This window comes from Bombyx mori, chromosome 24 (genome assembly GCF_030269925.1).
Source record: "Bombyx mori chromosome 24, ASM3026992v2".
In the NCBI taxonomy this organism is placed as follows: Eukaryota; Metazoa; Arthropoda; class Insecta; order Lepidoptera; family Bombycidae; genus Bombyx; species Bombyx mori.
In genome coordinates this window covers 6,858,515-6,884,765 of record NC_085130.1, presented here as the reverse complement: position 1 = coordinate 6,884,765, position 26,251 = coordinate 6,858,515, and the positions used below count along the sequence as shown (strand labels likewise).

Sequence of the window (26,251 nt, the reverse complement as noted above, 5' to 3'; positions counted from 1 at the left end):
AGATACATTACGAAACATATGTGGAATTACTTTTCAAACATGAACTCATTCATAATTATTTTTTTTAGGTAACATGAAAATATTGTAATCTATCATTGATTTACAAAGGAAGATACAATATCTCATTTCTACTTAATCTTGATAAAAAAACTGTCAAAAACATAAACAAGATTACTTCTTTAAACAACAAATCTTGTAATAGATTTGTTATTTAATATTCAATTAAAACAAAGATATTATTTCCTTTTAATATAATAACCATTTGCACACATTTTAATTGCTATCAGATTTTCTATCTTATTGCATAGATGTTATGGAACCAGTGCAATGCAATGTTCTGCCCTGATACCTTGACTTGCAAAATAGTTTATCAATATAACATCTTGTATGAGTATATTACTATTTCATTTTAAGCAAACAACAAAAGCTAAGAGCAGGCAGAATCCATGTGATGTTATTGTTTCTGAATGATTTATTATTATTCTGAATGATTTATTAAACAATTAATATTTAATGCAATTTTTTTTTAATTCTTGTTTCTATGAAGCCATGTCAAGCTTTGAAATTATTGATTTAACAATGGGTATAGTTGTGTTGTATGTTCTTCTAGATTCTATCAGGAGTTTCTTACATCAAATCTAGGAACTGTTTTTTCTTTAATTAACAATACTGTTATTAAATCAGAATTTCAGTGTTTTGTATATTCTGATATATTTGTTAAATCAGTTTTAGCCATTACTTTCTTGTTTTTGAGTTGTTTAGTGGTTGTTCAACTAATGGGGTATTGTTGTAAACAAACGTGGCGAATCAGAGTAGTTTGAGACAACTAAATACAATATCAGGTGACCAGAAAATCTTGGCAAAGCATGGTACTTACCTTAAAAATTGGCCTGGGGTGCCTCGGCTGGGAAGCAGCCGTAGAAGTCGCAGCCGGTGCTGGAGCCGGCGTCGGTGCCGTCACATGATCAGCCGGCAAGGACTCTGGCACAGTCTGAAGAGTAGGCCTCATCGTCGTAGACATTTTAACACCAGTTCACTTTGATCACTTAACACCTCGCTAGTCAAACCTCTCCCTTCGCATCCTCTGCGGTGGTCTAGCGTTTAGCCAGTCCCACCGGCTCCGACCCTCACCAGGACGCCGATTCGGGCCCTGATTTGACTCCGACAACTGACTAACAACGCCCATCTAACCGCATTTTCCAACTGACAATAACATTTCGTCGCCCCAAATGATTTTGTTTGAACCTATTTCACTTTCACGCGTAGACTAACGATCGTCGAGACGGAAAACGGAAATAGACACGCAAAAAACTATTAGAAAGCTTACGGTGTCTTCTCCTGTCACATAAACACAGAAGGAATTGAACGTTTTGACTTAATGTCGCTGTGAACACTGATTTTAGTAGCACAAATAAATAGCGCTTAGAGTACGTAATCGCGCCATAAATAAATACCAGTACTTTTAATAGTAATATTACTTAAGATTTTCTCTTTACTCTGCTAAAAGTCCTCACATTCTTGAATTCACTCTCAAGATGGCGGATTCTACCTACTCCTCGTAAATGGGCACAAGGCTGACACGAAAACATCAACCGGCCCTCTATTAATCCTTTTCTTTTGATACGGTATAAAAAGAGATGAGACTATGTTAAAGAGTTCATCGACGATTTTGATACGTCACATAAAATCTACCAATGATCATGCGTACAAATAACGTTTTAAAACAATTTGAACGCACAGGTACCGTATCGTTCAAAAATCAATGTTCGTACCTACTTTGATTTTTATAGTAAAGTTAAATTACTGTTTATGGGCTGTTAAATCAGTTAGTTTGACATTAAAGAAGTAGACGAAGCTTTTCTAAAGCCAATCTGTTATAAATTTCTAGACTTTGAATCTCAGAGTAAAATAATATTTTTAAATTCCTTTTACTTAATTATTTTTAATTGAAATGTTTAAATTAAAAAAATGTTCATTCTTATAAAGGTGTTAATTTCAGGAAAGGGTTATCTTAAAAGGATTAAGGAAAATTAATAAACAACAAAAAAAAACAAAATAAAAATAATTATGAATACTCCTTAGAGAGTAACTTAATGAGTAGCTTAGTGATTTATTTTTAAGGACGCTATTAATTTGGATTAAATTGAAATTTAAAAAATCTAGGTTCTGATGTTGGTTTTATACTAAAACAACTTTTTAGACTAATGTATTATGATATATTGTTTTATTACATTTGTCCACGATTATTTAAAAGTCATGTTTGAGGGTTGTAATTGTAACTACAGTTACATCTATAACTTATGGCTTTACGACACGCTGTGCTACTTTATCCTGTCTTCGGTTACTCTGATAGTATCTTATACTAAGAGTTAATAAAAATGACCAATGTACACACATATTGACCAAAAAAACATTCAACTCATTTCAACAAAAAATTCAACGACATCGTTTCAGAAATAATAGAAATTAAAAAACATTTGAAAACTGGCAATATTAAAACGCCATCTTCTAAAATGGCTGCCTTGTTGTTGGCGACTGTTAGGTGCTTGTTTAGAAATTAGTGTTTATTTCGTTCAGTTTGTGTGTGTTTTGTTAATATAGTATACAGTGATGCGCGGATAATAATTTGAAATTTAATGTCTTGGTAAGTAATACTACCTTTGATCTGCACTTAACTGTGATTGCTTAAAACGTAATAACAATGTCATGTCTTGCAACGTGAGTATTCTCTGCTTTCACATAAACCTCGTGTTATTGTCTTGAAATTGAATTATATAGGATTCAATTATAAAACTAAGGCGTTTAAACTAAAACTCGGAAATGAAGAATACGATCCCAGTTAATATTTACATAAGCGGTGACCTTAAAATTGGCAAGTAATGAACAACAAAAAAGGGACTAAATAGATCTTATTGTTACGACGAAGTTCTCGATGTTTTACCTTAATGTATAATTTCTATGGATTTGAAACGAACCAAGGAGTTTGTTTTTGTATATAAACATATTGAACCATGTCTCCATGTTTAATTAAGGTGAATGAACTGTGTGCCTTAAATAATGGGTGTAGAATGAAATTACACAAAGGCCATTTTATGTTTACATGCTGATATCAAAACAGTTAATTATAATAACGAACTACTTAATGTTATTTTTTTATTGTTGACAAATTACAAAATGAAATGAGTATTAATGTATCTTAATTGAGCAGTTAAAGAAGATCATCTGTAGAATCAGGCAACACAGTCTAGTTGACGAATACTCAATAATAACAAATTTTCAAAGATTGCATACAAATTTAGCACAGTTTGTCAACAGCTGTTATTATAGATTTATTTGTTTGGCTGTAGATAGATGAATTTTTCTTTGATAAAATCAACCTTAGGACATCCCTCACCATAAACCTAGGATATATTAAGAAGGGAATTTTTTATATTCAATTACGAAGAACTATCACTAGAACTATCACTGATTGACTTGTAAGCTTTTCGGTTTTCTGAGTAAAATTTAAGAAGAGAATGTTCCTGCAATAATGTCATTGTAAATTAATTTAATGCTATGACGTAATTAGTAGGAAAATCTTCCATCCCATTTTCTTGTCTGCATTTTTTAACTCATCATAATTTGTTTTAATGTTACGTAAGAAATAAGTTTCTAGCCAAGCTTAAACTTGTTTTATTTATTGCCATTTAATTTATGGTCTGTATCCCAGTTTTGGTTTCAAAATCAATTCACTATTCTCTAGACTCTAGAGGTTCAAAATGAAATATTGAATATTATTCTAGTTCCGCCTTGGTTTCTCACAAATACAAAAACTTTGTAAATCTTCTACATATCTGCAATTGAGATGAGATTTGGAATCTTGTATCAGTAGTTAATTAGCAGTATAATGGAATACTCTTATTTACATTTTTATTTTATAATCTAATCAAATCTAAATTATATGTAGACATTATTGTCCAAGTCATAATTTATTACCATCAAAAATATAGGATAAATCAAATTCAATTCTGAAATTTATAATTACTTCAAATACCTGTCAGATAATAATGATATTTTGCATCGTATTATTTATTTTACAATTCATTGTTCATTTCAATCTGTAGATTTAATTTTAATTGGTATTCCAATCTCGTGTCTCTTAACCTCTCCGCAGTGTCGGGTATGCACAGCAGACTTCCCACATTTCAGTGCCTTATTGTCATGTCAAATCGCATTATGTGGTTGTCGTTTGCTTTGTGGTGTTAATGATCTCTGGCAACTCCTAATCACTGGTTTACCCTTCTTATACCAAACAGTCATTAAAATTCCATTTGTTTGTTTTAGAATCGAAGATTCACCAACGGGAGAGCATTTTAACATCACTCCCAACTTATTTAGTAATAGTTGAGACCCAGCCAAGATGTCAAAGATGTGGCCTGCGTCCCAATATTCTCACACAAACACCCAGCCTATAAAGGCTACGAATGAACACCAGAACCAGCAAAATCTGAAGACCTTGGGCATGACCTCTGCAATTTCTACAGCAGGTTAGTCACAAAATATGGTTTCCTATAGTTCTAAGGTACATATGGTTCTCTATGCTTTGGCTATACACAAATGGTGGGTAAGCTTGTAATTAGTTTATACTTTAATGTCTAAAATGAACTATAATCTTTTTGATGTCATAAATCACATAATTTGGAACCACTAACAAAGGTTCCTTTAATATTTTCAGATTAAGCTTACAGTACACAAATTCTTGTGAAATTACAAAACATATTTGTTTTCAGGGCCTAAACCAATCGATATAGAAAAAACGAATGATCTTAAAGTTTCTCTGACACCCTTTGGAGTTTTTGAGTCCGAAGCAGAGATGCACCATAGGATGGAAGTTCTTGGTGCTTTACATCGTCTGGTGAGGCAATGGATAAGAGATGAGTCTTTAAGAAAAAACATGCCGCCTAGCGTCGCTGATACTGTCGGTGGAAATATTTATACTTTTGGATCTTATAGACTAGGGGTTAGTAGGCTTTTATATTGAAGATGCTTTTTTTTTTTTATTTTACCTCATAATTACATTATATTACAATCACGATTCATTGTTTGCAGGTTCATCATCGCGGTGCCGATATAGACGCATTGTGCGTTGCGCCTCGTCATATAGAAAGATGCGACTATTTCTTAACGTTTTATGACCTTTTAAAGCAACAACCACAGGTAATTACTTAAATAATGCCTGTTAAAAGATTAAACATGTATTTTAGACTCTTAACTGACTTATTAACTGCAATGTCATTAATTACTTATTAATTGCAATTGCAATTTAATCGCCCTAATAATTTACTTCTCGTACCAGGTTAAAGATTTGCGAGCTGTTGAAGATGCTTTCGTGCCTGTTATCAAAATGAATTTTGACGGAATTGAAATTGACTTACTTTTTGCCAGATTAGCCCTCAAGGAAATACCTGGTAAGTTTGAATTCATATTTATTACTCATATAAACAGTTAATTTACTAATAAAACAAAGATTTCGATCTTGTGTCACCCGGTAGTTAGCAACAATGATATTGTGCTATTTAGGGTCTTTACTAATGACTTAAACTGCAATTAAACAGTCATAATTTAAAAACTAATAAAAACAAGCTTAAATAGCTACTAGCCAAACTAAAATAAAAAATAGTCTTCAAATATAATTAAAAACAAAAATCTCTTCATATTCCCATCATTATCCCTTATTGTGTTAAGGAGAAACTTAAGTGAAGTATAAATAGATTACACATTAATGTATTAATTTATGACCTGGTGACAGAGACCTTTAGGTCATATCTTATGTGGGAAATGTTCATTACTTTGGGATTTAGAGAGAGAGAGAGAATACACTTTATTGCACACCAAAACACAATTTACATTCAAAAAAACAATCAAAAAACAGATAAATTTGTACAATAGGCGGTCTTATCGCTAAAAGCGATCTCTTCCAGACAACCGTATAATTTATAGAAATTCTGGAAAATATAAAAAATATAGCAGGCATGTTGCGGTGTACTATAGATAATACATTATAGAAAATATATACATACAATAAACAAAATATATACCGTTTACATATAATATGAAATATATACTTATTATTATATACCAATATACATACCTACACACAATACATACTAATATACTTACATACACATAATACATCAACAGTATGGAAATATTAAATGATGATGCAAACAAACAGCACTAAGAAGATAAGTAGTGTTCCTTCACCATTCTTTTAAAACAGTTTAAAGTTTGAGCACTTCTCACTGCATCCGGCAGAGCATTCCACAATCGAACCGCCTGGACGGTGAATGAATGATCAAAGAATGATGATGAATGCGCCGGCATTTTCAGTCTCAGGCTATCCGATGATCTCAGGGAAAAATTATGCGTATCACGTAGGAACTCGAAACGTTCTTTGAGATATATGGGGGCATGGGGGTTAAAGAGAGTACAGTATAGTAATGAAAGGACATGAGTATTGCGGCGAAGGCGAATTGGTAACCACTTGAGTTTAGTGCGAAATTCAGATACATGATCATATTTCCGTAAACCAAATATGAATCTTATGCAGAAATTTTGTAGCCGCTCAAGTTTATCAAGTTGTGTTTCAGTTAAATCAGTATAGCTGGGATTTAATTTAAAATAACAATATTCTATAAAGATTACATGTCTGTTATATGAATTCGTTTAATTAATTTTCAGATTCCTTTGATTTGAGAGACGATATGCTGCTTAAGAATCTAGATCAGAAATGCGTACGTTCACTGAATGGATGTCGCGTTACCGACGAAATTCTACGTCTCGTACCTAACATAAACAACTTCCGACTGACGCTCAGAGCTATTAAACTGTGGGCCAAACGTGAGTATTCTGAATATATAGGCATAGGCGGTAGGCAGCGACTTGGCTCTGCCCCTGGCATTGCTGAAGTCCATGGGCGATGGTAACCACTCACCATCAAGTGGGCCGTATGCTCGTTTGCCTACAAGGGCAATAAAAAAAGAAAAAAAAAAGTTAAAGGCATACTGTAAGCCCGGTAAACAATCATTCTGTTTGTTTTTGTCACAGACCAGCCAATGCGGTTTGACTTATCAAATGGCATTTATTTCAATATATACAGACTTCTCAGGAGTTCATTTCATTAATCGTTTAATTTTAGACAGGAATAAGCTCCCAATTTATTTGAATTAACAAAACAAAAATACATGAGATTTTAGCTCAGACTTACCATTAAATTGAATCCCATAAAACATTAATGAGAAAAATATAATTTTACTGTACAGGTCACGGCATTTACTCAAACACCCTGGGATACCTGGGTGGCGTATCCTGGGCCATGCTAGTCGCCCGAACCTGTCAGTTGTATCCCAACGCATTGCCTGCCACTCTAGTCCACAAGTTCTTCTTGGTCTTCAGCCAGTGGAAGTGGCCCCAACCGGTCTTGCTAAAACAGCCCGATCATGTCAACCTAGGTTTTCCTGTTTGGGATCCAAGGGTAAGTTGTTTATTCAAGCAATTTATTACTCACCAGTGCCACATTTTCTGTGACAATAGCGAAAGTGTCTTCTAGAACTACTCTGTCATAGAAGGAGTAGTAGAGTAATTAGATAATAGTAATCGAGTAAAAAATTAAATCAATTTGAAATTCATTATCCATTTTGCTATGCTGTTAGTCATTTGTTCACTGGCTTACCTGGTAGTTACCAGACTTGAATACCGCCGTAATGTGGAAGGTGGAGAATACCTTGATAAGAGCTAAAATCCCAATTATACTGATGTAAATTGGAATCCTGGAATGCTTTTTCCTAAATTTTGTATTTTCAAACAATATTCAACTTTGTACAGGTGAACGTAGCCGACAGATACCACCTAATGCCCATCATCACGCCCGCATACCCTCAGCAGAACTCCACATTTAACGTCTCAGCTTCAACTAGAACAATCATCATGGAAGAGTTTAGACTTGGTGAGTTATATTTTTACTTTTTTTTTGTCTTACTTATTTCATCATCGTCAAAGAAAAGCTTGGCTTAAATCAAAAGTATTTTTTATTAAAGTAAGCCTGACATAGACTTCAACATTGATTCAACTTTTTTTTTCCTACTTATGCTGATAGCCTTGAGAGCTATTTCAGCTTCTCCTTGACGTGTAGGTGAGCTCACGGGGCTCAAACTGGAGTGTTGCTAACACTGGCCTTAGCAAGAGCAGTGCTACGCAGAATCTACCACCGGATCGGAAACGCGACCCACTGAGAAGATCCGGTGAGAAACTCAGAGGGCTGTGTCTGTGGTTTAATTTACTCGTCGAGCCCTTCATCGGTAGCCGGGTCAACCCTAAACTCAGCACTAGCTGTTTTCCATATTAACATTATACAAGAGCTATGATTTGAATAGCAGCGTCTGTGCATTACCAGGGCTTGCAGTGACCGACGAGATAATGCTCGGCAAATGCGGCTGGGAGCGTCTATTCGAGGCTCCGAATTTCTTTTCCCGCTACAAACACTTCATAGTGCTGTTGGCTTCCTCCGCTAGCGCCGACGATCAGCTGCAGTGGTGCGGACTCATTGAAAGCAAGATACGTCATCTTATCGGTGAGTAGTTTTTATAATACCGACTTTGGAATGAGCGGAATGAGTGGAGGGGGTCCACGGTGTTTCCCGAGCGCTATGACAAAACCTTCTTAGAGGGTACTTAGCGGTAGGCAGTGGCTTGGCTCTGCCCCTGGCATTGCTGAAGTCAATGGGCGACGGTAATCACTCACCATCAGGTGGGCTGTACGCTCGTCTGCCTACAAGGGCAATTAAAAAAAAATAGAGAACCTAACTGATCAAACTATTAGTGCCCGTGACGCGTGATCTATTTTTACTATGCAATAAATGAGACTTCAAAGAGGAAGACACCCTCCACTGATAGCACTTGGGTGGAAACGAAAAGTAAATTGAATTTTGAATAGAAAATTGAGTTTAAAAATCCTGATCATAAAATATGACTATTCCATATAAATTAAATATACTCAATTTTAATTTGTAATTCTATATTAAACTTTTCAGCTACACTGGAACGCAATCAACATATAACGATAGCTCACGTTAACCCGGAGTGCTATAATTCAGTGCCGCTGAACACCAATAATGGGCAACCATTAGCCTTACCACCCGGTAAATATAATAATAAATAAATATTTACTAACAATCACGCCACGTTAACTGGTCCCGTGATAAGTTCGTAAAGAACTTGTGTTACAGGTACCAGATAACGGATATAAATGTAAGATTTTTATTATACACATACATATATTTAATATACATCCATAACCCTGGCAAAGACATTTATATTTATCATACAAATATCTTCCCTTGGCGGGATTCGAACCCGCGACCCCCTTGTGTAGTGACCATGTCACTTACCACTACACCAGACGGCCGTGTTTTTCTATTCAAGTTTCACCTTAAAAATATTTACTTATTGCTGTTGTAGACTGATTAACCATAGAGTCTGATGGTACGTAGTCACCAAATGATTAAAAGTATTTTGAAAAATTGTTCACAAATGAACGAAGTGAATGATCATCCATCCAAGTCTCCAGTCTTATGCCGAAATCAGACAAACACAGAGTCGACTTGTCTTCTATGGAGATTTCCAAATGTGAAAACCTTATTGGCATAAATTAGGCCATGGACATTTTTTTTTTATTGCGTAGATTAGTGGACGACCTCACAGCCCACCATCAGTTAAGTGGTTACCGGAGCCCTAAGACTACAACAACGTAAATGCCGCCACCCATTTTGGGACATGAGTTCTAAGTCTGTTCAATAGTACAACGGTTGTCCCACTTTTCAAACTAGAACATATTGCTGCTTTGCGTCAAAAATAATTAGGGTGGTGAGGTACCACTGGTAGGTGGTACCTGGGTCCTGTGAGCATACACACCGGCGTATGATGAAGTACCACCATAAAAAAATTGGTTATTAAAAACCATTTCAGACCAATTTTTATTATCTTGAACAGGGTCAACCATACCCCGCGAGACATCGCCAGAGTTGAACAAAAATGACAAAGTAAGTATCCTTATGTAATATTTTTCAACTGTATTAGTGTTACTTTCAACACAATGGGTTCAATTTTATCTTTACACACATATATAAGTTCTAAGGTCTCAAGTATAGTTATAACGGCTGCCCCACCCTTCAAGCCGAAACGCATTACTGCTTCACGGCTGAAATAGGCAGGGCGGGGGTACCTACCCGCGCGGACTCACAAGAGGTCCTACCACCAGTAATTACGCAAATTATAATTATGCGGGTTTGATTTTTATTACACGATGTCATTCCTTCACCGTGGAAGTCAATCGTGAACATTTGTTGAGTACGTATTTCATTAGAAAAATTGGTACCCGCCTGCGGGATTCGAACACCGGTGCATCGCTTCGACACGAATGCACCAGACGTCTTATCCTTTAGGCCACGACGACGACGACGAAAATCACAAATGAGTTTTTATATCTTGACAATAATAATACAGGAAAATGTTTATTTTCTCAGGGCGAAGTGGTGGTGAATCATTGTTCGATGTGGTTCATTGGTTTGGTATTCGAGAAGACAAATGTAAACGTCGATCTGACTTACGATATCTCTTCGTTCACCAAGGCTGTGCTATACCAGGCTGAAAATACGAATATGCTGCGAGAGGGACTCACTATTGAGGTAAGACACGGACATGATATCCTGTGAAAGTTTGGCTATATTAGTGCTTTTTTTTTCACGAGCTCACAGCCCACCTGGTGCTAAGTGGTCATAGGAGCCCATAGATATTTACAACGCAAATGTGCCACCCACCTTGAGATACAAGTTCTAAGGTCTCAGTATAGTTACAACGGCTGCCCCACCCTTCAAACCGAAACGCATTACTTGTGCTAACACGAACCCTAGCAAGAGTGGTGCTTCGCAGAATCTACCGCCGGATCGGAAACGCGACCCACTGAGAAGATCCGGCGAGAAACTCTGTGGGCTGTGTCTGTGGGTTGATTCACTCGTCGAGCCCTTGGTCGCAAGCGACGGGTTCGACGAGAACGATGACCGGCAAATGTAATAAAATGTACTCGTTCCCCTCAGGCTCGTCACGTCCGTCGCAAGCAGCTGCACCAGTATCTGTCGGCCTCACTGCTGTGCCGCCGCGAGCGCACCGCCTCCGGGAACAAAAGGAAACCCGACGGTGCTCTCACACACCCGCCCAAGAAGAGTAAACGACTGTCGGAAAGTAGCGTGAGTACTAGACAGCTTGCTAAAAAGTTACCTCAAAAAATTTCGACCTCGACTCAATTTAAGATACATTAATGATGACCTAAAGTCTTGAAAATCGATTTTCTAAAGTACTCAGTTAGTTGTCTGTTATAAGTTATAATTATTGAGATTGAAAAATCTTTGATCGCATTCATATTTTGAAGTGATATGCTCCGGTGACTGCTTCCCAGCGTAATGGACTTTGTGAATGTTCATCAAAGATAAAACCACCTTTTTTATTTTTGACCTATAGACCAAAATTTGAGATCTTTAAAATTGACCGAAGTTAGAGTAAAAAGAGAAATTTTGTTTCCCATAATGATTTATATATAACACAAATGTATGAGGAACTTATGTAATGTATATTTCACCTTTTAATGAACAAAAAAGTAATTTACAAAGAGAATGGTAGTCTCTGTTAAGATAATCCAATGACACGACATACTGTAAACTTTGGGCGAAAATTTAAAATAAATAAATACATGTGTGCAATTCACAAGTGTTAGAAGTGAAACCTTCAAAAATTAAAATACAATTAACCTAAATGTCTAGTATATGTAAAATTTTGACATCAGTAAATAATTGTAAATCATCTTTTATAGTATGAGGTAGCGCCCTCTGTGAATTGATATTTTAACTTCACGTATAATCCTAAATTAAAATTCACTACAAGAGGTTTCATACACACGTTAGTGTTAAAAAATCTCATATTAAAAAAACACTAAACTCAGAACGTCTAATGTGATCTATCTCATTCTCTCTCCAGCTGAATCCTATACTTTTATGTGTTTGTGTCTATGGACTTATTTTTCGTTTCATCGAGTTTGAAATCACAACGATTCTAAAGAAGTTTCACTTCAATAATTATTTCAGACGGACGAAGTCAGCATCTTATCATACAATGACGACTCGAACTCTTCAAACCTCTGCGAAGTAAACATCCAGAACGGTTCTGCTAATGGGACGGCGGAGACTCCGAAGGCCGACGCCTCTACATCTAGTACTATAGCGTGCACATAGCATTACGAAGCCTGGCGCCAGCGGTTCATTTACGGCACCGATACCGTCAAGACGAACAAACTGAGGCGCTTCTAATTGATAAAGGACATTACAAACATGAGTGGTACAGTGATATTAAAACTAATAAGTGATGTGATCGTGGTCTTAGGTAACGAAGCAATAATGTGTTTTGTGATTATCGGAATGGAATCTTTGGTGATTGTCAGGTGAGTCTTGTTGCTATATCGGGCTCTTCAAAGCTTTGTGTGACTTATCTTTTTTGAGCCAACAGTATCTTAAAACACATGAAAAGTTTATCGGATCAGACACAATATGAAGACGAATAGGCACTGTGGACACGTGAGTTAACTGTATGATTAGCGAATTTATGTGTTAGAAATAAATAATTTGTATGTAGTTAAGATGGTATTTTAGATCAAATTTGTCAGTCTTAAGTAGAACAAATTTGTACTAAAATGTAACGATTGCCTAAATTTAAGGGCTTAGATTGGATGAATTTGTTAAATACTGTCTGCCAAATTTGTGGATTTTGTTGTTTTGATTTTGTAATGTTGCATGTCACTCACAGTTGACCACCTCTCATAATTCAGGATTAACGCCCCCGGTTTGTGAGTCCAGGTTGATAGATATTCATATAAAATAAATAATAACGGTATGACCCAGACTGACAATAAAGGTTATAAGTTCACAATTGGACATATAACCGATATTTTTGGAAAGTCATGTGTATGTAACATGAATTCTCTATTATGTCTCACTAGTAGGTAAGTGTTAAACTTGACTATCAGGTAAGCTGATTGGATTGTGTTGTAACTCTGAGTGACTTTTCTATGTAGAAGTTTGCAACTTAGTAGGAACATATTGGTATTTTAATATTGTGGGGACGAGGTCCATTATTGTATGATGGGTCTTGTGTTTCAGGTATCCGGTGGGACGGATTCCGGCGCCAAGTAAGTTTGGTTCCTTCAATTTTATAGAATAGTGTCTTTTGCAAGAGTAATATTATTCAGTGCTTTGTTGTGTTTAGTCCAAATGGTACTTAACCATTATCAAATTTACTGTTTTTATTGACTACTTAGTGTGAAATGTGTCTGGATTATGTCGAGTTTCAGGCTTATCGCAATTAAGGGAACGTACCCATACTACGTGACCCGTTTAGGGGGGGGAGCGGAGTCTTTAAAATACTACGGTCAGTCACAGGAGCGGGGGGTGGCTCAGGTTTTTGTCACGTAGTCGATTTTAGTGAGACAAATCTCGTATTTTTTCGACCTATATTCGAATATAGCGCGCAGTGTTTAGCGCTTTGTAAACTCACAGTTGGTGGCGCTGAGTAAAGACGAGCATGAACCAATTTTTTTTTTTTTAGTTTTTGCCTGTGGAATGATTAAAGATCATAATTATGAATTACTACGTGAAAGGGGGGAGGGGGGGGGGTCTTGGCATATACTACGAGTGATCACCGAGGGGAGGGAGAGGTCGAAAAAATAAAAACATAGGTCACGTAGTATGGGTACGTTCCCTAATACTCTTTAGTTTAATCATCCGGGTGCTAGTGAAGGCTATGATAAAAAACAAACGCTATTTACATTTCTGTGTGTCTCTTTGACACTGCTCCTTACTCAACACAAGACACAATAAAACAATTTTGTTTTGTTACACAAATTGGGAATGTGAGTAGATAAATTTTTTTCCTGGAATTGATTGAATTCAACACCTTATCACACATAAGTCAGTCTATAAATTCAATGAAGGATTTATACACGAGTATACTCTTGCGAAAGACAGTAAAGTACAAAGTGGAAGAAATAATCTATTTTTGTTTTCTATTTTACGATATTCCATCGAATAGCGTTTGCTCGACAACTCAATTTGAAAAGATGTAAATATATTATGTAGAAATGTTTTTTGAAAAATTCATGTAGGTGTTTGATCATTGAAAATTTGCAAATTTTACTTGTCGGACCACGTAATTTTTATGATGAATGTTGATACAGACGAGAAATACTTTGACAGAAATAACTAGGCAGTCTGTTCCAAAAAGATTTTCAACTAAAACATATAATTAAAACCGTTGAAACATTGTACTGTGTAGGTCATTGTGAACTTTGGTAACATTTATAGGACGCACATCATTTTTAAAACATATTGCTTATACATTTTGATTGTACTACAATGTTGCACTTGATGTTAAGGACATTGTAGTCTCCTTGCCCTTACTTTCAGCAGTTGCCAGCTTTTAGTTGGTGTAGTTCCCTTCTAACATTGTTTCTTTGTCCTATGTTTGTCGATGGGGTGATTCAATCTAGTGAGCTTTGTAGTTCATTTGCACAGGCAGTGCAGATGTAGATGAACGCTGAGTCATGATAACAAAATGTTTATTACAGAGAAATAATAATTATATTCTACAACATGTTAATTTATATGAATAACATGTTGTTCTTGTGTGTAATAAACATATTATTTTCATCAGTTCACCGAATTATGCTTCTTAATTTTTTCCTTAGTTTCTCATACTAAATGAATATAGAAATAACTTTGTTCTTTAAAAAAACTCAAATTCTAGCGTCCTCGTATAGGTTGTTTTAGTTTTGTATACTAGCAAGCCAGAATATGGTTGCCAGGACTCATAGTTTCTTGATATACGTTGGAGTCTTTCATTTCAATGAGCAATTCATATTATTTTAATAGTTTACGAGCGATACAATAAATATGCAAAAATACTTAAGGTACATGGCATTTTTTTGTCAGTCCATTCTTGTTGAATTAATGAGTGATGAGATGAGATTGTTTTTTTTTTTTGTTAATTTTGTATTAACTTTTTTGAGTGGTCGAGTGACAAATCAGTGTTCAAAACAGTATACACATAAATCTGTTTGTAGTTTCTTCTACTTTTCAAGATGTCCAGGGTAATAATTTTTTTATAGTCTTTTTATGTTGCCGTTTCATTTTGTTTAATTATTTTTTCGGCTGCATTTCTTTTGTTCACTGAAATTAGAACGTGACAATGCTGCTGTAAGGTTTATTTTTGTGTAACACGTGTCTTCATCTCGGAAGCGTTTAGCGTACAAGTTGCCATGTCAATAAATGATTTTGTTTTTCGGTACTGGCAACATTTAAAATTTATGAAATTTCCATTGACGCTTTGTAATTCGAAATCGCAATTTTGAATGTTTTCTCTCATCAATTTACTGAGTCACATAATTTCTATTGTAAATACTTTTAAATCAAAATAAGTCTTACACCAGTACTCGTTAGATGTCAACGTTCTTTGGACTAGTTTTTAAAATGAAATGATTCCACCTAGTTGATAAGACTCAAAATGTAGTTGTCGTTAAATATGTTTCTCTAATTTAAGTTGTAAATAAGTAGTGAATTGATTATTATATATGAAAATATATATCTGGACAAAAACGATATAAAATTGAAAAAAAAAAGAATAAATGTACATATAAAAAGGATTTGGTTGTTTTTATTTATATATTCACCTGCTGCATATTCCACTAAGTATTTAGTATTTACTGTACGCCAAAACTACGAAACACACTTGTAAAGTGTCTGAGACCATACGAAAGAGAACACACACACATACACAATTACTTATACACATACTAATATATAAGGGCCATATAAAACTGACTTTGATCTCGATGTTTGTTTGCGAATACTAAACATGCTCTTTAAAAAAAATCTAACCGTAGCAAGAACGTCTTGTGAACCAGGGTCTACACGGGTCGATGATACCTGTAAATTGTTCCTGTCTGAATGATGGACTCCGGTAATCACTTACAGTCGGGTTGGCTGTCGACTCGTTTACACATTTAATCAAAGGACGACGACATACGGCTCTGTATCAAAAAACTATTTTTACCAAATAAAACTTCCTCTCATAACGAAATATAATTTTATTGTAAAAAATCTAATAATTTCATTTAATTTTCAACATAAGCCATAATGTAGGATAGAATTTATCTGTCTCGATTTATAGTATTTCGAGCTCCTTACTAGAAGTAGAGACATTCTTTTGTGAATATTGTTTATCTTCAATTTATTTCTTTCCAAAATTCAAGGGCAACCCTGAAAACAAACAAGAATATTGATAATTTACTATCCATACTAATATAAGAAAGGTCAAAGTTAGTTTGGTAGACATGAGTCTATAGATACCAACGGGTCTACAAATTGACTGGTAATTTACTGTGTCAGGCAACCTTAGCCCTAATAATTTGGAGTCATCATGGCCTAATGGATTAGATGTTCGGTCCTTGCGTATTGACTGATGCGACTGTGTCAGTGTTCAAATCTCACAGGCAGGCACCAATTGTTCTCATGAAATACATACTGTACACGAAAAACTAAGGTATATTTCGGCAGTAACGTTTTTGATGTATATTGGCCTCCGGCAATCATTTACCATTAAGTGGGACGTCAACTCCTTCATCCGTCTTAAAAAAATAAAAAAAGTGCTCAACAGTCATGTATTAAGTCTTTTAAACCCGTTCCTAAGACTGACCATTAGGTATCTCGAATACTGGTATGGCATTTCACACCTTTACCTAGAGCTACCCGCAATATATAAAAAAAAAGCCAAACAACAATACAAAAATTCATTTTTCCACGAAGCAATCCCCTGTTCTGGCTTCTGCAACTCCTAGCTGCACCGCTCTACGAGCACCAGCATCTACGTCACAACAAACCAGGAATATCACACCTCCCGCCATCGGAGCAGAGTTCATCCATATTATCTAGAACCGCTGCGTTCATCGACAGTGCGCTTCTAGAGGTCTTTTTTGCCACGTACCATCCGGCTATGGAACGAGCTCCCCTCCACGGTGTTTCCTGAGCGCTATGACATGTCCTTCTTTAAAAGAGGCTTGTGGAGAGTATTAAGCGGTAGGCAGCGGCTTAGCTCTGCTCCTGGCATTGCTGAAGTCCATGGGCGACGGCAACCACTCACTATCAGGTGGGCCGTATGCTCATCTGCCTACAGAGGCTATAAATATATATATATATATCAAAAGGCCCGACTCACCCAATCGATGACGTCATTCGTGGTTCGCTTTGCATTCTGCAACTCCAATATTTCGTCCTGTATCGATACGCTCAGCTCCTGTATGGGGACGGTCTCCGTGCGCCAGGGAACGTCTTGGTACTTGCTTGTTCGATTGCGGCGTTTCTTGTGAGCTTTCAAATGTACCTGAAGTTCGGGGAAAGCGCCAAAGGGTCCGGTAAAGTTCGGGACTTATATAAATACTAGCTGTACCCGTCCGCTTCGCTGGGCATTTAAAATTAACATTATTATTTCTCACTCCCCCAAAGATTCTCATGATTAACGTCCCCGCAACTGGTGTAGGGAGTCCAACACTCATATAAATATTAGCCTATCCTATCCATTAAGTACATGTATTTTCTACACGGGTGCCAAGTTTCAAGTCAATCGGATGCATGGTTCAGTAGTTATAACGGAACATCCGTAAAAAAACACTGTACATTTATTAGGACTAGCTGACCCGGCAATCTTCGTAGTGCCTTAATCGAGAAATAAAAGGCCTAAACTTTTGTATAAAATAAACTTAAAACAAACAAAATGAATCCGTCCGACGCGACGGGGGATACATCAAAGGGAAAGCAAAATTGTTATTTTTATTTAATTCCGAACATTTTCATATTTATCTACCTTTTAAACCTTCTCTGGACTTCCACAAATAATTCAAGACTAAAATTAGCCGTTCTCGAGTTTTAGCGAGACTAACGAACAGCAATTCATTTTTATATATAAAGATAAGTGTATGTCCACAATATCGGACCTACATGAGCAGACCAAGAATTAAGGGACATCATCATAGGCTGTTACTCTTAACTGAGCAGTCGTGGTCGTGTGCAATCCTTGTTTATTAAGACCGTGACAGCTGCTATCCTTAGTTCGCGAACTAATGCTTTGACGCACGCATTCGTTATGTGAGGTTTTAGTAAGGATTTTCACTTGATCAGTCCAGCGCGTTAAGCTTTGTCCACGAGATCTTTTACCATTGACTCTACCCTGAACAACAAGTTTCTTGATAGACGGGGACATCTGGTATTAAATCAGTACCAGAGCTCACAAACGTGAAGATAGATTGAAAAAATTAGGTTGACATCTCAATGGCTTCCCCGCATTTCAAACCGGTGCAAATTAGTGGTTCATAACAGAAATAGACGGGTCAGTGTTACCAGCGCCTTGCGTTTAGATGCGCTCAAAACACCAGATACTAGATGATGATTCGTCACTTCTGGAATGAAGAAGTCACATGACAGGATGGCCGTTATTGAAGTTGGAATTGGAATTGTCTCAAGGTTGGTAACATCAAACTAAAATGTTTACTGATGGTAGGATCTGTTGTGAGTCCGCCTGGGTAGGTACCCTGCCTCCTTCTGCCGTGAAGCAATAAAGCTGTTGTAACTATACTGAGATCTTAGAACTCATATCTCAAGGTGGGTGGCGACATTTACGTTGTCTATGGGCTCCGGTAACCACTTAACACCAGATAAGCTGTGAGGTCGTCCACCCATCTACGCAATAAAAAAATTAAAATAAATCTCCATGGCCTAATTTATGCCAATAAGGTTTTCACATTTGGAAATCTCCATAGTAGACAAGTCGACTCCGTGTTTGTCTGATTTCGGCATAAAACTGTGGAGACTTCGGCCCTTATTGGGAGAGGTTGGGAATGTTACATATGGGTTGGTTATTATATGGGGTGGTTATTTATCACAATAAATTAGCTAGAGGAAGACTGATAGTGGCACTTATGACCGAGAAGCTGAGAAGTGCAAGTTTCTGATGGTATGGATGGATGGTACGGAGATGAGACGAAATGAAAATGAGGTTGGTAAGAGAGTTTTAACTATGAATGTGGAAGGATATAGAGGAAGAGGTAGACCTAAAAAGAATTGGATGGATTGCGTATAGGCGACATGTGCAAGAGGGGAGTGAGCGAAGAAGACAAGTGACTGGGAGAAGGGCAGGAGAATGATGATGATGACTTATCACAATAAATTCTGCAAGTTCACGTTACTACACCTATCTATTTTTACTGGTGGTAGGACCTCTTGTGAGTCCGCGGGGGTAGGTACCACCACCCCGCCTATTTCTGCCGCAGCTACTGCTGAAGCAGTCATGCGTGTCGGTTTGAAGGGTGGGGCAGTCGTATATCTCAAGGTGGATAGCGCATTTACGTTGTAGATGTCTATGGGCTCCAGTAACCACTTAACACCAGGTGGGCTGTGAGCTCGTCCACCCATCTAAGCAAATAAAAAAAATCTGCACAAACCGACTAATTGTAGTAGCGTACCTTTTTGAGATGCGTGTTGACCATGGACCGCAGATGGAACAGGGCGGGGCACAGCGGACAGCGGCGGCTGGGCGCGGAGTGCGCGCAGACGCGGTGCTGATTGCGGCGATTCAGAGACACGAAGCCGCGCCCGCACACCTGCCGGCCCAAACACTATACTCCATATACAGGCAATAGGGCGGTATCTACCTTTCTTTCTAAGCTGAGAGCCTTGAGAGGCTATTTCAGCGTAACTTTAACTAGTCGGTGAGCTTACGGGTCTCAAACCTGACGACGTTGCTAACACGAACCCTAGCGAGAGCCGTGCTTCGCAGAATCTACCACCGGATCGGAAACGCGACCCACTGAGAAGAATCTGCGAGAAACTCAGTGGGCTGTGTCTGTGGGGAGTGGGGGTAGATTCGGAATATCGTAAGTAGGAAGAAGACAGAGAGGAGGGTTCTATTGGTTTCTAGATTCGGAATCTATTTTGTTGGTTTAAAGGCCTAAATATTGGGCGATAACGCCCCCCTTGTGCGGCGCTGCAAGCCAAAAGAGGGACGATAAGAGACCCGAAAATGGGGGGGCGTTGTGTAGAGGCTTGGGAGGCGATTTGTAATTTCATTGAGCTCTCGCTATAGTGGTCTATAAGTGAAAAAATGGAGGCGCTATAAAATCATTTATTCTCAAAGGGGGCAGTAGACAAAATAAGTTTGGGAACTCATGGCCTAAATTTATTTCGCCTTACTTTAGTCTAAAGCGCAGTCAGTTAGCATTATGTACAGCCTTTATTTTGGTCTAAAACACAGTTAGTATTCTGTACAGAGGCAGACTATACGCGAAAGACAAAAGATTTTGAGAGAAAGGGGCACGTGCGATTGAAAAATCTCTTAAAATTTATATTCTCTACTTTGGATTAAGACTAGCATAGCCTGAGCTGGTGGAACATACTATGTATTGGAGATGGCTTCGCGGCAAAAGTAGAGTTAGCCATCACTAGAGGTTTTCTGTATCTTCTGTATAACCAAACATCGCCTTAGATGCTCCGATCCTAAAACTCTCTTCAACAACAATACCACATAACTCATCATCATCATCTCAGCATACAGCTGTCCACTGCTGAACATAAGCCTCTCCAACCGATCTCCAGTACGGCCGGTCCGTTGCCACCTGCAACCAACCCAGCCCAACCCAAATCCAGCTCTTGAAATCCTCGAAAAAGTCCACTGAAAAAATCACAGTAAATGACCACCATATTACTGAGATTATATTTCATCCCATATCATCTCATTTAATCATCATTTTACTTAATTTCATTACACTTCATATTATCATCATCGATATATATAAAAATGAATTGCTGTTCGTTAGTCTCGCTAAAACTCGAGAATGGCTGAACCGATTTGACTAATCTTGTTCTTGAATGACTTGTTTCCACAAGTCCAGAGAAGGTTTAAAAGGTAGATAAATATGAAAATTCTCGGAATTAAATAAAGTTTAGGTCTTTTATTTATCGGTTGAGGCACTACGAAGTCTGCCGGGTTAGCTAGTTTTTCATAAAAATAAGACATGACTTAAAGGTCTTAGTTACCAGGTCATAAAATTTATTTAAATAAAAAAGTTCTCTCTCTCTCTCTCTGTGTGTGTGTAACTCACGTCGCACACGTAGGGCCGCTCGTTACTGTGCAGTCGCTGGTGCCACATGAGGGTGCGCTGGTCCACGAAGCTGCGGCCGCACGTGTCGCAAGCGCAACGTGGCTTCGACGGATCCGCTTTAGACTTGTCTTTGGTAGTTGCTTGTTTTACGTTCCTTCTGAAATGGAATGTGCAGATTAATGACTTTATTAAAAGAATCTAGTTCCATTAATTCGGATACCGTTTTGCAGTATGGTATAGCTAAATGGTCATAAATGGCTTTGATTATATGAATATCAACTTAAGTAACGGTGCACAAGTCCTTTCAAGGAATAAATGTTTTTACATAACCAAGGAAATGTCAGACGTAAGGAAATAATGAAGTAGACTCTTGGGAGAGGTATTTGTCTGTCTGGAGTAGAGGAGGTCAAGTCTTAATAACTAAAAAAATTGTCTCAGCTATAATCCGTTTAAAGTTGGCCATGTTTGCTCCCCTGTTTTTCTTGCCAAAATTAGAGTCCGTGACCATTCTCTTTGTGAGTGTAGATTAGATGAGGGTACCCTGGATCAGATTTTCTTCGACTGCCCCAAAATATCGTATCCCCTCTTTATGATATCCTTCCAAATCATATTCCCCGGCCTATTAATATTAATTGTTTATTAACTATTCTAAACATTTAAATATTCTGTGTAAATTTTTATCTGCTAATAATATTTTTTGTTTGTGCTGCTCTTAAAACCACAGATTCGCGTATCGAAAAACCGACCAAATTTATTTGAACATGTATAGATTTAGTAATTTTTTCCCTCTCTAAGCACCTGTCATTTTTGTAAATACTTTGACATTGGCAAAATCAATGCTAAAGGCGTTGGAGCCAAATTCTTTATAAATATATTACGTATTAGGCCAGGAGTGAAATCGACCTCATTTTATCCCCAAAGAACATCTCATCCACATGGGAAGCTACATTTCTCAAATTTCCGCGACTGTGAGACCGCGGGCCCAAGGATGTTTTCAAGGCTCTACTCATTAAACGACTCCCCTGCACTCTCCGCCCAAGCGTCCGCTCCCCTCCGAGGTCAGAGCCCGGATGAGGTAAGGGGTTACCGCGATCAACACAACAAGACGGCGCAGCTCACCTCAAGGACGCCCGACCCACGGAGCCTTCGAGGTGAATCGAAGGCTCTGAAACATCGGCCGTCTCGGTACGGCAGCCCGTCAGGCGGTGCCGCTGGTGTCCCGGAATACCCCGCTGGACCAGAACCAGCCTGCCGGGTCGGGACGCGATACACAGCCAACCAGTTACTTACTCTTTTTATCGTGAAGATATTTCTCCTCGGCAGTGCGCTAGAGTGCTGGTAGCGCGCTGCCCGACCTCTACCCCTCAAGTCGCCCCGTGACCTTCACCGGGTTACCAAAGAACGATTATGGCCATGTACCTAATTTAAAATGAAATTAAATACATTCTAACACCGGTCAATCACAATTAATACTCACGGTTCTTTATTTACAATTTTTTCTTCATGTTTATTGATGTGTATTTCGAAGCTAGATTCGCTTTTATACATTTTGCCGCAGTAGTAACAAGTGAATTTCTTTGTATGTTTCTTGTCACAATGCTCCGATAGTTCATCTTCGCTTTGAAATATCATTCCGCATATTTCACAAATGTGAACAGCATCCGCCTACAAGAAAATGAATGAGTATTGGAGCTATCCAACTTGGAGCAAATTAAAATGTGACTATTTTACTCTAGAAATAAGCAGGATAATAATTGTTTGATAGTCCAAAGAACATGCCGTCGTGGTCTAAAGGATAAGGCGTCCAGTGCATATGTGTGTACCGGTGTTCGAATCCCGCAGGCGGGTACCAATTTTTCTAATGAAATAGGTATTCAACAAATGTTCATGATTGACTTCCACGGTGAAGGAATAACATCGTGTAATAAAAATCAAGTCCGCACAATTATAAATTGCGTAATTACTGATGGTAGGACCTCTTGCGGGTAGGTACCACCGCCCCGCCTATTTCTGCCGTGAAGCAGTAATGCGTTTCGGTTTAAAGGGTGGGGCAGCCGTTGTAACTATACTTGAGACCTTAGAACTTATATGTCAAGGTGGGTGGCGCATTTACATTGTAGATGTCTATGTGCTCTAATAACCACTGAACACCAGGTGGGCTGTGAGCTGGTTCAACCATCTAAACAATAAAAAAAAATGCATTCCAGCATGAAGTACATTAGTCTCTTCAACACTCTGTCTTAGACCGGGTGGTTGCATTCGCCTTGTAAACATTACCACAGGCCTTCAGCTCGTTCAATCCTATATGTGAGATAATAAATCACTAGCATCTTCTTATTTAAATGATACATTAAATAATGACTCACTTGAACAGAACACCTCATGGCGTCGTGCCATTTCAAATGGGATATTATAGTATCACGCTTTTTAAAGACCATACCACAAAGAGCACATTCATGCACATTTGTATGAGTGTTTATATGATTTTGGTGTTCAATTTGATCTTCCGTCATTGCCTTGCAAATCTGTAATTAAATGTTCTTTTTAATTTATACAAAAACAATTCAGGCTTTATTCTATCAATCGATATAGGATAAATGAAAGCATATGAAAAACTGGGAGACATCATGATATTGTACAAAGAAATGTTTTATTAATTTATTGATAACTCGTGGACATCAGTAATAATATTGACAGATTTATGGAATTTGTTTGTGTAGGGGCTGGAGTGTCCACTTAAGATCAGGTTGACCGTGAACTCATACACCCATCATATTAACAAAAAAAGTATAATAGTCTTCTTCTACCATAACTTAATGCCTAATTCCTTTTAAATATTTTCAGACAGTATTTAGTGAACATACCTTACATACGTACAAAACAATGTTATGATCCAATTTCATATGTTGTTGTAGTTTCGAAGTGAACCGATATTTAACTGGACACATTCTACAACTTTTATAAGTCATCGGACCTCTTTTTCTTTTTGGTTTTCCCTTTAGATTTGTCAATGGTGCTTCCATTTTTAAATAATCACCAGAAACTGTTTTTTTATTATGTGATAAGGCCATTTCACTGTTTTTAATGAATTTGTAATATTGTTGTTCACCTTCATTTTTGATTAAAATTACATTATTGTCATTATTATGCAGTTCTTGTATACTTTTAGGATTTATGTCTTTGTAATCTAGGCATCGTAAATCAAAGTTATAGGTTGGTGTTTCTGGTTTGTAAACAGGTAAAGGGATACAAAGTGCAGAGAAATCAGTATGGTGGTCGTTATTATAATTTTCAACTGCCCTTAATATTTCATCCGTGTAAAATTTTAGTATTTCTTGACTTTGTTTAGTCTGCAAATAGAATTTATAGGCTACTGACGCGACCACAAAACAACTGTGGCATACATTATAATTGTCGGCATCTGAAAACTAAGATACAAATGCTTTTTTAATGCTCTTTGAAATGTTTGTGTACATAATTAAATTATTTTTTAATTAGCTAACCTCAATTTGACAAACGGTTCTTAGTATATCAACCAAACTAAATTCGTTCTCTTCTTTACAGATTTTAGTATGAACATTTTCATATGATATACCCAAAGGCGCCAAGCAGATTAAACACAAGTTTTCTTCTAAATTGCCATTGGAAAGATATCGGACGACTAGTTTTAAATCCATAGTAATCGACGTGGTCAAAATAAACCGAATCTGAGAAAAAAAATCCTTGTAAATACATATTTCTTATTTTTATCTCGATAGCACAGACGGATTTAATTTGAAAATAAACAAGTCTTTTGAAAGTACCTATGGATGCGTTCGCATTTTGGAACTCAAAAGGCTCGTTCAAAAAAGTTTGCATTCACAGAACTACAGTCTCAAATATTAAGTGTATAATCTGTATGATATTTTGAGCTGTACACTGAACTAGGAAACCTAGAGCTGTACCTAATTCACAGACAAAATCTCAGATTCTTTGGTTTTGTAAATTAAAGGTATCAGGTAATAGAGAACTCTGATCCAATGTTGATTGATCTACGTTAAATCAGGATTTGATGGTATGTTTTAAAGCAATTTCTCAGAAAACTCGCTTGAAAAAGATTGACTTTGTAAGTAAACGATCTGCAGAATCAAACAACAAATGATTTCAGGATATTTGAACAATTCGTAAGGGCTTTTACTGCATGCAGTTACAACTATGTTGTTTAACTACTTGTTTGAGTATTGTTGGAGTTATAACTTTAACTGAGTATACTGATTTGTGAAACCCCATTCCAAAGACCAAAATCAGTTGTTGCCAAAAAAACCTTATAGTAGATATTATTAAAACTACTTTTACGGCTTAATCTCACGATATACTACATAATTTCGACATTTCGGATACTTTTCAGTTAGTACGAGGTAGGATTCGTCGACTTGTAAATTTTGTGCTGACAAAAAGCATTGCATTTTTAATGCTACACCTAGCAAAATATTTTAACGGCCATTAATTTCTGATGTTTTGCAATTCTGTACTATATTGTCGTCGTGGCCTAAAGGATAAGACGTCCGGTGCATTCGTATCGAGCGATGCACCGGTGTTCGAATCTCGCTGGCGGGTACCAATTTTTCTAATGAAATACGTACTCAACAAATGTTCACGATTGACTTCCACGGTGAAGGAATAACATCGTGCAGTAAAAATCAAACCCGCAAAATTATAATTTGCGTAATTACTGGTGGTAGGACCTCTTGTGAGTCCGCACGGGTAGGTACCACCGCCCCGCCTATTTCTGCCGTGAAGCAGTAATGCGTTTCAGTTTGAAGGGTGGGGCAGCCGTTGTGACTATACTGAGACCTTAGAGCTATATCTCAAAGGTGTGTGGCGCATTTACGTTGTAGATGTCTATGGGCTCCAGTAACCACTTAACACCAGGTGGGCTGTGAGCTCGTCCACACATCTAAGCAATAAAAAAAAATATATATATATATATTGA

General features: G+C 37.3%; 3 protein-coding genes across 6 annotated transcripts in view; 1 reads left to right on the top strand and 2 right to left on the bottom strand.

Annotated features, from left to right (window-relative positions):
* The window catches only part of LOC101740714 (serine/threonine-protein kinase MARK2), a 234,162-nt gene extending 232,573 nt beyond the window's left edge, over window positions 1-1,589 (bottom strand). The window contains exon 1 of one of the 3 annotated variants that reach the window (XM_062675698.1): window positions 1,328-1,589. The gene's annotated coding sequence lies outside the window, so the exon portion shown is untranslated. The remainder of the gene's footprint in view (window positions 1-1,327) is intronic. The other 2 variants (XM_062675703.1, XM_062675711.1) reach the window with 2 other exon arrangements.
* A 751-nt stretch (window positions 1,590-2,340) lies between these two features.
* Window positions 2,341-15,774, top strand: LOC101740532 (poly(A) polymerase type 3). Of its 2 annotated transcripts, XR_005246184.2 has the most exons (15): window positions 2,484-2,644; window positions 4,324-4,526; window positions 4,770-4,999; window positions 5,089-5,196; window positions 5,336-5,447; window positions 6,721-6,879; window positions 7,302-7,513; window positions 7,864-7,984; window positions 8,432-8,608; window positions 9,068-9,175; window positions 10,026-10,075; window positions 10,559-10,720; window positions 11,129-11,278; window positions 12,170-12,522; window positions 13,238-15,774. XR_005246184.2 is itself a non-coding variant. In XM_004923088.5 (14 exons), exons 2-14 carry the CDS (start codon window positions 4,400-4,402, stop codon window positions 12,314-12,316), a joined length of 1,863 nt encoding a protein of 620 aa, XP_004923145.2. In that variant the 5' UTR covers window positions 2,341-2,644; window positions 4,324-4,399; the 3' UTR covers window positions 12,317-15,774. The 2 variants fall into 2 exon arrangements, 1 of the variants encoding a protein (XP_004923145.2); XM_004923088.5 differs by having other exon boundaries at window positions 2,341-2,644; window positions 12,170-15,774.
* Window positions 15,775-16,203: 429 nt separating this feature from the next.
* Window positions 16,204-25,206, bottom strand: LOC101740395 (zinc finger protein 343). Its single transcript, XM_004923087.5, has 9 exons — window positions 25,083-25,206; window positions 24,783-24,986; window positions 24,144-24,707; window positions 23,646-23,804; window positions 22,757-22,944; window positions 21,280-21,436; window positions 19,645-19,782; window positions 17,346-17,510; window positions 16,204-16,390 (listed from the first exon to the last, which is right to left on the bottom strand). The coding sequence occupies exons 2-9, from the start codon at window positions 24,954-24,956 to the stop codon at window positions 16,379-16,381; spliced, it is 1,557 nt and encodes a 518-aa protein (XP_004923144.1). The 5' UTR covers window positions 24,957-24,986; window positions 25,083-25,206; the 3' UTR covers window positions 16,204-16,378.
* Between the last annotated feature and the right edge of the window lie 1,045 nt (window positions 25,207-26,251).

Coding starts and splice junctions, on each gene's coding strand:
- LOC101740532 (XM_004923088.5), top strand. CDS start 4,400: ATGTCAAAGATGTGGCCTGCGTCCCAATATTCTCACACAAACACCCAG. Junction 7,985..8,431: donor CATGGAAGAGTTTAGACTTG/GTGAGTTATATT, acceptor GTGCATTACCAG/GGCTTGCAGTGACCGACGAG. Junction 10,076..10,558: donor AGTTGAACAAAAATGACAAA/GTAAGTATCCTT, acceptor TTATTTTCTCAG/GGCGAAGTGGTGGTGAATCA.
- LOC101740395 (XM_004923087.5), bottom strand. CDS start 24,956: ATGGATTTAAAACTAGTCGTCCGATATCTTTCCAATGGCAATTTAGAA. Junction 23,805..24,143: donor TTGTTTTGTACGTATGTAAG/GTATGTTCACTA, acceptor ATTTAATTACAG/ATTTGCAAGGCAATGACGGA. Junction 22,945..23,645: donor CCATGAGGTGTTCTGTTCAA/GTGAGTCATTAT, acceptor ATTTTCTTGTAG/GCGGATGCTGTTCACATTTG.